Here is a 12022-nt window from a genome sequence, read left to right as displayed (position 1 = left end):
CTACCTTATTCACCAGGAATCGCCTTATTTACGGGCGTCCAGGTCAGAAGTGCTTGGAGAAGTGGACAAAGAGGACAGTAATTTTGAAAAGGTCTGGGAGATCCAACCCATTGCAAAAGGGAGGGGTTTGGGACTTTTAACCTCAAAGATTTCACCATCAAAAAGGACTTTGCAACAGATAAGTGTGGTGTGAAGTTTTCAAGTATTTTTAATAAGTAAAGAAAGCACTTTTTCTTGGTAATTTGGGGTATCAGCTACTTACAGATTGCTATTTAGTTAATTGGGATTTCTTTTAGTTTAGTTACAATATAAGTCTTAAAACGTGAAATCTTGTCATGCAATTCTTTAAATTGTTCTGGGGGTTCATATCTTGTATTTTTAATGTGAACAGTCTCACTGAGGTCATAACAGGATATGCTGGAAAGGCTGACTATGCTTACAGTCGATAAGTCACCTGGTCTGGATGGCTTGCATCCAAGGTCACTAAAGGAAGCGGGCGTGGAGATAGCCAAAGGGCTTCCAATCTTCCCTAGATGCGGGGGAGGTGCCAGAGGATTGGAGAGTGGCATATGTGACCCCTTTGTTCAAGAAAGGGTGTAAGGATATTCCTAGTAACAAGAGTTTAACATCAGTGGTGGGTAAGGTTTTAGAAACAATAATCGGGGGGAAAAAAATCAACATGTACTTGGAGGGGTTTGAGTTAATTCAGGAGATCCAGCACTGACTTGTAAAAGGCAGATTGTGCTTGACTAATCTACTCCTTGATCAAGTAACAGAGAAGATTGAAAGGAAAGCAATGGATGTTGTCCATATGGATTTTAAGAAAACGCTTGGCAAAGTACCACTTAAAAGGCTGGTTAACAAAATTGAGGCTGTTGGAATAGGAGGATCAGTGTCTGCTTGGATAAGGTATTGGCTTAAGGACGAAAAACAGCTTGCCGTGGTAAATAGCTATCTTTCAGACTGAAGGATGATAGATTGGTGTTCCCCAAGGTTCATTGCTAGGACCACTGCTTTCTTGATATATATAAATGACTTGATCTTGAAATGAAGAGTAAAATTTCAAAATTTGCCCATGATGTCAAACTTGTAGGTTTAGCGGACAGAGAGGATGATACCAATCGACTGCAATAGGGTACACAGGCAAGCAGAAAGGACAGACAAGTGGCAGATGGAATTTAATACTGACAAGCATGAGGTGATGCATTTTGGCAGAAGGGATAGGAAAATTCAGGAACAGTACCATCAGATTGGAAGTTGGTAAATGTTACACCACAGTGGCGGCGCAATGGTTAGCACCGCAGCCTCACAGCTCCAGCGACCCGGGTTCAATTCTGGGTACTGCCTGTGTGGAGTTTGCAAGTTCTCCCTGTGTCTGCGTGGATTTTCTCCGGGTCCTCCGGTTTCCTCCCACAGCCAAAAGACTTGCAGGTTGGTAGGTAAATTGGCCATTATAAATTGCCCCTAGTATAGGTAGGTGGTAGGGAAATATAGGGACAGGTGGGGATGTGGTAGGAATATGGGATTAGTGTAGGGTTAGTATAAATGGGTGGTTGATGGTCGGCACAGACTCGGTGGGCAAAAGGGCCTGTTTCAGTGCTGTATCTCTAAATTAAATAAAATAATAAATAAAATAAAAATAAAATATTTAAGAAAGGAGGGGGAGAGAAAACGGGGAACTACAGGCCAGTTAGCCCAAGATCAGTTGTTGGGAAAATGCTGGAATCTATTGAGGTTTTAACAATACACTTAGAAAAGCACAGTATGATTAGAATAAGTCAACATTGTTTTAATAGAGGGAAATCCTGTTTAACAAATTTTAGTATTTTGAGGGTGTAGGTCTCTTTTTCTTTTGGGCCTCCTTATCTCGAGAGACAATGGATACGCGCCTGGAGGTGGTCAGTGGTTTGTGAAGCAGCGCCTGGAGTGGCTATAAAGGCCAATTCTGGAGTGACAGGCTCTTCCACAGGTGCTGCAGAGAAATTTGTTTGTTGGGGCTGTTGCACAGTTGGCAACTGAGGGTGTAGGTATCGAGTAGATAAAGGGGAACTAGTAGATGTAGTTTACCTGGATTTCCAGAAGGCATTCGATGAAGTGTTACACAAAAGGTTAATTGGCAAGATATGGGCTCGTGAAGTTGGGGGTAATATATTAGCATGGATAGATGACTAGTTAACAGACAGGAAGCAACGAGTGGGCATTTTCAGATTGGCAGGCAGTAAATAGGGGAGTGCCGCAAGGATCAGCGCTGGCGCCTCAGCTATTTACAATCTTTATTAATGACTTGGATAAAGAGACAGAGTATCTAAGTTTGCTGATGATACAAAGGTAGGTGGAAAGGTAAGCTGTGGGGAGGACACAGAGGTCTCAGATATAAACAGGTTAAGTGAGTGGGCAACAAGATGGCAAATGGCGTATAATGTAGGGAAATGTGAAGTTATTCACTTTAGTCGTAAGAATAGAAATGCAGAATGTTTTTTAACAACTGTGCAACTTGTAAGTGTTAATGTTCAAAGAGACTTGGGTATGCTTGTACAAGGAATGCAGAAAGTTAACATGCAGGCCACAGCAAGCAATTAGGAAGGCAAAAAGCATGTTGGCCTTTATTGCAAGGGGATTGGAGTACAGGACTAAGGAAGTATTGCTACAGTTGTACAGGGTTTTGTTGAGACCACATCTGGAGTACTCTGTGCAGTTTTGGTCTCCATATTTAAGAAAGGATGTACTTGCATTGGAGGCAGTGCAGCGAAGGTTCACTAGATTGGTCCCTGGGGTGAGCAGGTTGTCCTATGATGGACTAAGTAAATTGGGCCTGTATTCTCTGGAGTTTCGAAGAATGAGAGGTGATCTCATTGAAACATTCAAGATTCTAAAGAAATAGATAGGGTAGACATTGAGAGATTATTTTAACTGGTCAGGGAATCTAAAACACAGGGGCACAGTCTCAGGATTATGGGTTGATCATTTAGGACTGAGATGAGGAGAAATTACTTCACTCAAAGAGTTGTGAAGTTTTGGAATTTTCTACCCCAGAGGGTTGTGGATGCTCCATCATTGAATACATTTGAAGGCTGGGATAGACAGATTTTTGGGGTCTCGGAATCAAGGGGTAGGTGGGAAAGTGGAGTTGGATCCTAAGATCAGTCATGATCGTTTTGAATGGCAGAGCAGGCTCGATGGGCCATATGGTCTACACCACCTATTTATTGTGTTCAATACAGACTTAATGGCACAGTTCTGAAGAGTCTGCAGGGACGGAGGGACCTGGAGTTCATATGCATCGATCTTTGAAGTTGGCAGGACATATTGAGAGTGTAGTTAGGAAAATATTTGGGATCTTGTGCTTCATAAATAGAGGCATAGATTTCCAAAGCAGGGAAGTTATACTGAAACATTATAAAGCTCTGGTTAGGCCACAACTAGCATAGTGCATCAAGTTCTGGCCTCCATACTTGAGAAAGGATGTGAGGGTCCATGAGATGGTGCAGAGGAGATTTACTGTAATGGTTCCAGGGATGAGGGATTTTAGCTATAAGGTTAGGTTGGAGAAGCTTGGGTTGTTCTCTTTGGAGCAAGGGGTTCGGGGGTGGGGGGGGGGGGGTCGCTGGTGGTGGGGATTTTATAAGAGGTGTACAAGATTGACAGGTTTAGATAAGGTAGACAAAAGTTGTTCCTATTAGCTGACTGTACAAGAACTAGGGGACACATATTAAAGGTTTTGGACAAGAGGTAAGGGGATCTGTGAAGAACTTTTCATGCAGTGAGCGGTAATGACCTGGAACTCGCTGCCTAGGAGGGTTGTTGAAGCAGTGCCAATGAATGAATGATTTTCAAAAGGAAATTGGATGGGCACTTCAGGGAAATAAACTTGCAGGGCTACAGGGATAGAGCAGGGGAATGAAATTGATTGGATTGTGCTACAGAGGGCTGGCATGGACTTGATAGGCTGAATGGCCTCCCTCTGTGCTGTAATTACTATGACAGTGTTCCCACCTAGCTATGCAGCAGCCTAAAAGGTACCATATAGGCTCCAGTCTGATGAGATGCATGTGTCTGCGCAAAAAATTTAAAGGGTCCGTGCATCAGAAAAAGCAAGCGGCACATAACTCAATTTTACAGGGAACATTAGTCATGGCTGTGTATGATTCTAGTTTAGCAGATGGGCCATTAGGTCAAACGCCACAATGGCGGGCTTCTTCATTTGGAAGACCAAAAGCATAATAGTTTTTGTTTTGTTTATGTAGAAATGGTCTAGCAGCATTGACGGTAATCAAATCATCCAGAACTATAATAGTGACTTATGACTGATGGAGTCTCTCAACATTTTGTGAAAAGTGTGTTCCTTTAATGAATTTATATTGCTCTTTCATGAGCTTTGTAGTTAACTGTAAGTTAAAACCTGGATGCGGAATGAACTAGCATAGGGGAAATCTTTTGTAGCATTAAGCTGATTTACTGTTGAGCCAGCTGCCCCATTCATGAAGTAAAAGCAAATGACCTCAATATCTGAAGTTCACATTTTAATATACCTTCATTTTAAATATTTTCATGAATATACCACATTGATAAGGTTGAAAAGGACCTTAAATTATGCAATTTTTTTTTGTTATTTGTAGCATTGCACATTTTTTAGCCTGAAGTTAACTGTTCCAGCAAAATTCCATATACCTTGCTTGGACATTGAAAGAAGCCTGCATGTAAATGAGGCAAACTACCATACTTCATACATATTAGCTTGTTTATAATGTACACTTGTTTCAAAAATGTGTTTTCCCCTTCCTTATTCTAAGCAGCTGTCCATTAGTAAATAAAAGCTGGCGGATCTCCTGCTTTTGGCACAAATAACATTTGATTGTTTTTGGTATCGATCAGAGTTGGATCCTGTTTAATGCTATCAATTATTGAGTTCCCCACATCTAAAAGTCCAGTTTTCTGTAGATAATTTGCAGAAAAATTCAGCTGTTAGCAAATAGTATTTCTATAAACACAAGTTTTGGGCATAAATATTGATGTCCCTATTGTCATATGGTTTGAGTAGAAGGCTTATAATTATATCTGGATTCCTCTGAAGATTCTCCCTCTGAAGTGACTCTGAGCAAAATGAGTTACATAATTTGATATGTTTTATAGACCCTAGTTGCCATGAGTTACGATGCATTTTACTTATTGCATTTTTTAAAAAACCCTTTATCTCCTCACATGAGGATGCTGATTGGTGCTGGCTTTCAGTTTACCCATATGGCCATTGTCAGCCTAAACATGAAGGTTGCATGCAAGGTGTCAGAACCAACCTTATTCCCATACATGGCTGACATCCACATGCCCACCTTCTGCAGGACTCCTAGATAGGAAACAGCAGGAATCCTGGTTGGTTATATAGTCTTTGTATTAACTTGGCTAAAATGAGAACTCATCAAAGATTGGGGATCAAACCTGGAACCTTTGTATGCTGATTAGCACATCAGGTGGTACATTTACTAATTGAACCTTTGGGAACTTTCAAATGATTTTTCTAGAGTTCTATAAAAATGTAATTCAAGATTAGAACTTTTTACTAAATATTTTTCAGAAGAATTGTTGGAAAGTTATTAAAACTCTAAGCAATGCTGAAGTAAAACGAGGTCAATCAAAGGGGCTGTTGGTACAACAAGAAATTTTGTCTATTTAATGACCTTTTTCACAAAATTAATGAAAAATGTTTTCATCAAAATGATAAGTATTCCAAAAGTCTGAATTTAAATAAAAACACACTACCATAGCATTCTGCAGCATTGTATTGTATGTCCTACATTGGCTGTAAAGTACTTTAGAGCATTCTGAAGCTGTGAAAGGTGCTACATAAGCACAAGTCTTTCTATCTAGCTTTATTCCAACTTAGTCTGCTAAACTTTCAGCTCCAAGCTTTTAGCTTCAGCTAAAGTATTCTAATGCTAATGGTTACAGCTTCAAAATCTTGGGATTGATTTACAGCAGCTAGTGTGTTTTCCTTGACTTTTTCCCCTTCCTCAGCTATGTTGTCACAGAGCTAATGCAAAGCGACCTTCACAAGATCATCGTGTCTCCACAACCATTGAGTTCAGATCATGTCAAAGTTTTCCTCTACCAGATTTTGAGAGGTGGGTATATGTTCAGTGACATGTATAAATGTGTACCAGGATTCATCCTCAATGTAAAAATTTAATTTTAGCCATGTGGTAACTCTTGTCGAACTAAATCATCTGTGGTTCAGTGATGGCAATCATGCCTAAGTAAACGTTTATGGGTTCAAGCGCCACTTCAGGACCTGAGCACATAATCTCAGCAGACACTCCAGTGGAGCACTGAGGAAGTGCTGCACTATCAGAGGTGTCATCTTTTGGACAAGATGTTAAACTGAAGATCCGTCTGCTCTCAGGTGGGTGTAAAAGATCCACTGCATTTTTCAAAGCCGAGCAGGGGGAGTTCTCCCTGGTGTCCTGGTCATATTTATCCTTCAGTCGTTATCACTAAAATGGATTATCTGATCATTTATTCCATTGTTGTTTGTGGGACCTTGCTGTCTAATCCCACATTACAAGTGACCATGTCTCAAAAGTACTTCATTGAATGTAAAGTGCTTTGGGACATCTTGGGGTCATAAAAGGTGCTATATAAATGAGTGGTCTTTCTATATTAGCATTTTCTATGCTAGAATAATTGGAAAATCACCAATGGCATGATGGTTCAGGGCACAGCACCACCATTGTGATGCAGCACAGGTCTATGCTTACGCACAGTGCTAAATGCTGGTTGTTAGCTCTATTTTGAGGGGGTATTGAATGGAGTGTTGCTCTTTGTTGACATTCTTGAGTTACTTTGAGAAAGGTCAGGGTGGTGATGCTTGTCTGGATGATGATGGGGGGAGGAATGGAAAACCTGGAGCCCAAATAGGAACAGAAGGGAAGAAATAAACAAATCTCTGCTTTCCCCTTTCGTTCCTTCCTCTTCCTTTCTCCCTCTGAAAATCAGTTTATTCAGAGAATGCAGTCAAGGCCACCTTTTGACTTGCAGATAGTTCTGCATATTTTCTTAAGAATGAATCTTGTATATAGGAGCAATTTATACAAGCATACATATGCAGTGTTGGAATTGTTAATTTTCCCACCCACTGTGAATTCTTGCACCTGTAGGTGCTAAAACCTTTTACAGAGATCACACCTGAGATCACTTGGTAGTTTTTCTACTGTAGTGCATTGTATGCCAGCCAAGTGTTATTTTTACAAAAACTGCAGCTTGTACAATAGCACTGCTTGTGAAGGCAGGCGTTGCTTTATGTTTAAAAAATAAATAAGTGCTAAACAGGAAGGAGGAAAGGAAAAATAAAGGTCAGAGGGCGACCAAAGGGATATTTGGAGAAGGATTTTAAGGGAGCTTGTGCAGGTTAGGAGAAATATGGAAAAACTGAGTGAACTAAACATAGTCTCAGGAAAGAAGTATAGTTACTGCATGGGTGGCTGCCATTGCTCTAGTGGAAAGAGCATGTGTGGAGGTTAGTTGATTTCAAAAGTAAAACATAGGCCATGGAGGGATTTGAAAGCAAGGATGAAAATGTTGAGTTATCGGGGTCTGGTGAGATGGTGGAGCTTAAAAAGGATGGGGTAATTGATGGTGAGACTTTGTAGGTGAGATCTGGACTGTGGTGTTGTGGATGGGTTGAAGCTTGCAGAGAGTTGAGGCAGGCCAGCTATGCATGTGGGAGAATGAAGTGATGGCTTGGACTAGAATTCCAGCAACAATGGCAGAGGTAGAAGTTGGAGGTGGCTAAAGTTACCGAAGTAGAAGAATGAGGCCTTGTGGGGAGGAACTAGAGTTTGTGGTCAAGCAATACACCAAGGTTCTCTACCTCCAGGTAGCCTGAGGCAGCAAGTAAGAAAATTAATCAAATCTAGACTGTGATGCCCTATTGTGTCAAAATATTGACTTTTGCTTTCTGTATCCCATTAAGCATCTTGCATACTTTCATAAACTAGAGTTCATGAGGAAAACTTATCAAGGCATTTCCACACAACTCTTTTTTTTTGTCACTGAAGATTGGCTTTGTTACACACATTCACAAGACCTCTGGGATCTGATGTGTCTTTTAAGCTGTAACCAGTGTTCTGTGCAATTCTCCAGGGTGCAACCTGACCTAAGTGCTGTGTAAACTGAGTACAAGTCCACTACTTCAGCAAAATTAATTTTGTTTCTTCACACTGATCTTTTAATTTGCCCTTGACGTTCCACCTGAAGATTGCACGTATTCTATTTTTACTTCCAAGATAAATATGGATGTGAAAGACCATTTGAATATCTTAGCATATTCATCCAGAAAGATGATACAGCTCCCCTCTTATGCCATTCTGTTAACAACTTGATGATTTTTGTCTCCATTACTGCACCCTTCAACATGTTGGTGACTTAGTTTGACGAACCTTCTCATTTCAGACCTTAATTTGCTTTTTGCTAGTTTGAACCCATGTCCCTTGATCAGTTCGAAGCAAATTTTTACATTTACCTGTCCAAACAATTTGCTATCTCCCAGATACTTAATATTGTGCACCTCCTTTCAAGCTGAAAATCCCAAGGTTTTTCAATATCTTCTAGTATAGTCCTCTAACACTACAGATTAGCCTGAGGCCCCTCACTAAACAGTTTCCAGGTCCAGAATCTGTCCCTTATTTCTTGAAAACTAGAATTGGAGATGTTACTCAAGGTGTAATTTGACCAGTGCTCTATCTAGTTTTGAAAAGGCTTGCATTCATATAGCGTCTTCCACAACCACCCGCGTCTCAAAATGCTTTTACAGCCATTGAAGACGTTTGAAGTGTAGGCTCTGTTTTAACATAGGAAACGCAGCAACCAATTTGCACACAGCAATGTGATAATGACCAGATAATCTGCTTTTGTGATGTTGATAGAGGGATAAATATTGGTTTTGGACACTGAGGATAACTCCCCTACGCCTCTTTGAAATAATGCCATGAGATCTTTTATGTCCACCTGAGAGGGCAGGTGGGGCCTTGATTTAACATTGCATCTGAAAGACAGCACCTCTGACAGTGTAGCACTCCCTCAGTACGACAATGAAGTGCCGGCCTTGTTTTATTTTTGTTTGTATGTTTGTGCGCTCCAGTCCTGGAGTGGGACTTCAACACTCAAACTTCTGTCTCAGGTGAGAGTACTATCAAATGAGCCATGGCTGACACAGCTGTGTCTGATTTCCTCCAACTTGTACTCTTATTTTTGCTACATAGTTCACCATTCTGTTTGCTTTTATTGCTGTTCTACAGTAGTTGATTTGACAGTCAACACAGCATTATAGAGGATCTGTGAAAGAGGTAAGGAAATTTTAGCTGTGTCTGCTAAAGGGCAGGAATATGTATGATGCTGGTTGGTGAAACATTTGGAAGATTCTCTAAAGAAGGAATTCTGTTCAAGAATTTTCTTTTTCAACTTTGCAGCATTACACATTTCCAGACCTATACTTTTTTAAAAATATTTTTAAAAGCTTTCAATAGTACTTTGTAACACAAACAGATACACTGGGTTAATCTTTTCCATTTCTGGTTATCAATTAGCGGTGTGAGATTTCCATTATTTGTGATGTGAGAAGTGTACATTATTAAACCTTCGATTTGCATTGAAGGACATGAATTATCAAGTGTTAAAGGAATTTGAAAATTGATATTTCCTATTTTTTTTTTTTACATTTTCAGCCATTAATCAATCTCCATCTATGGTTTCAGACAGAAAAGCTTATTAACAGCTTTAAACCTGAAGGATGGCCATCAGGCTGGTTATTCTTGGACATCCTATGTTAGATGGATAAATTATTTGTTAACCAAGCATATTTTCTTTTTAAAGAGTCTCCAGGAAAATTATACTAATCTTTGAACTACAATACCAAAGCATTTTACAACAATTTTTCTCATTTTCCATGAGATGTGAAAGATTAATGCAGTATTTCCTAAAGTTATTGTTAGGATCCACCGCTCCAGTCAAAGTCCCCACTCAAAATATACTATCCCGATTGGTGGGAGAAACGCACTGTTAATTCAGTCCCAACCCTCCACAGATCGCCTAACATATCATTTTAAACTTTCCAAATTAAAGAAAGACCCAGCCAAATTGTACCACCTATTAACCCCTGAATGAGGCTAACCAAACCAGCTGTCTTTAAAGCAACAAATTAACTGTTTAATTAGAAAAACTACATTGTTAAACACTACTAAGATGTAAACAGCATTTAAAATAGAAAAAATTAGAGTGCTTGCAGATTGGCGCTCCTGCCAGATGTGGAACAGTCCAAGATTGCTTGAAGTCCGTCCTCACAGCTGTTGGATGGGAAAAAAAGTTTCTTCAACAGTAGAGCAGTCTGTAATCTAATTCAAAAGTTGAAATTGTTGCTCCTTCTCCAGCGATGAATTTCAACAATTAACAACTTGCAAACACTTTTTAATGAATCAATTTGGCTTTAGAATTTTTGAGATAAAGGATTGTCACAGTCTAACTTCCCTTCCTTCAGTTTAAATTCACAGAGATCTCTGTTTGGGCTTGACTTTTTAGAATTTTGAGAGAAAATAATAAATAAACAGACTAAATTCTCTTCCTTCAGTTTAGATGGTTTGAGAGCTCTCCTTTCAGGTGCTAACACACAGCTGTCTGTTTCCTCATTAGAACAGTCTGTTTTTCCACTATAAGCCAGTTCAAAATTCAATTGTAACAAATGTATTTCTCGATGCTCAGTCAGAGTGGCTGTATCCAAGGCAACCAGGATGCACCTTTTGAAGCTGGTTCGTTGCCTCTCTGTATGGTTGTGTCCAACTGCAACCAAAATGCACCTTCTCAGTAACTCCTGAGGCCTGCTTGTTCTTAAAGCAGTACTGATCCTTTGCTGTCTTAAAGCCACACCACATATTTCCCAGAGAGAAAAAAAAAGACAGGATCATGACATTATGAACCATTTCTGAAGACCCCAGAATACTGTATTTTCAAACCTGACGACATTTAGCTATTGTTTTTCCTCAGCAGTGTGTTTGCTTTTCTGGGTGTTTTCTAGCTTGTATGCCTGTGAACGTTTAACATCAATTACAAAGAAGTGACGGATATATTTGAGTAAAATTTATTGGGATATTATCGTACTGGTGTGGATCGTAGGGGCGGATTCACAAAACGGATATTTTGGGGGTCTGTTGATGAGTTTCTCAGATGCTATCATTGTCTATTTTGCTCTCCCTAACTCTTACATGCATTGATCCTATACAAGTTGAATTAAGGCAACCTGCTCTCTCAGGTACAGCAGTACCTGCAACTGGCTTTAACAAGGTGCAACAATGAGGTTGAGTTGTGCCTCTTTCCACGTGGCTAACTGCCAAGTTTCTCTCAATGAGAGCAATGCAGATAAAAATGGTAAATTATAAGCTTGCATCCTACTCCCTGCAACTGGGTAAATAATCCAAAGGATAAACCTCTCTCTATGATGAGGCAATGGAAAAATCATGGCAGTTATAACTTTCTGGCTATCCTGTTTCTTTCCTATAGAAATGCAAATAATTAGATTTTCCGTCTGTATCTAAAATTTATAACTGGCTATCTTCATAAATGATAAAGGTTTGAATTCAGCTTATTTATAAAAAAATTTCATTTTTAAAATTTGGTTATGTTCAATCCTCTGCTACAGATCTAGATATCTTTTCTGCCTACAGTTTAGTTTATAATTGTTAAGTCAAACATTTAGTAGCTGAATTGTTGCAAAAACTTATGCCACTAACTAATCTATCATTTTTATGTTCTGTTTTAAATTTCAACTATGAGCAACAGATGCTAACCATTTATTATTTCGCTCTCTGCTCCTCTGTAAACAACCACCAGAAGCTGTGCAAGAGCAGTGGTTGGCATCCTTCCATCTATGAAAGATGATGGACATGCAGCAAACAATTCATTTAGGTGGGGTCTTCTCTTGGTGCACCTTTGTTGATGGCAGTGAAGGCCAATCCTTGAGAGGCAGGTTCTGCCACAAGTGCTG

General features: G+C 39.7%; 1 protein-coding gene across 4 annotated transcripts in view; it reads left to right on the top strand.

Annotated features, from left to right (window-relative positions):
• Positions 1–12022, top strand: part of nlk2 (nemo-like kinase, type 2) — a 277172-nt gene that overhangs the window by 166816 nt on the left and 98334 nt on the right. For all 4 annotated transcript variants that reach the window (XM_068010549.1, XM_068010551.1, XM_068010550.1 and 1 more), the window contains exon 4: positions 6010–6116. In XM_068010549.1, coding sequence (XP_067866650.1) covers positions 6010–6116 — 107 coding nt within the window. The remainder of the gene's footprint in view (positions 1–6009; positions 6117–12022) is intronic.

This window comes from Heterodontus francisci, chromosome 30 (genome assembly GCF_036365525.1).
Source record: "Heterodontus francisci isolate sHetFra1 chromosome 30, sHetFra1.hap1, whole genome shotgun sequence".
Classification (NCBI taxonomy): domain Eukaryota; kingdom Metazoa; phylum Chordata; class Chondrichthyes; order Heterodontiformes; family Heterodontidae; genus Heterodontus; species Heterodontus francisci.
Note: the sequence above shows the minus strand (reverse complement) of the source record. Positions and strands in the feature narration are given on the sequence as shown.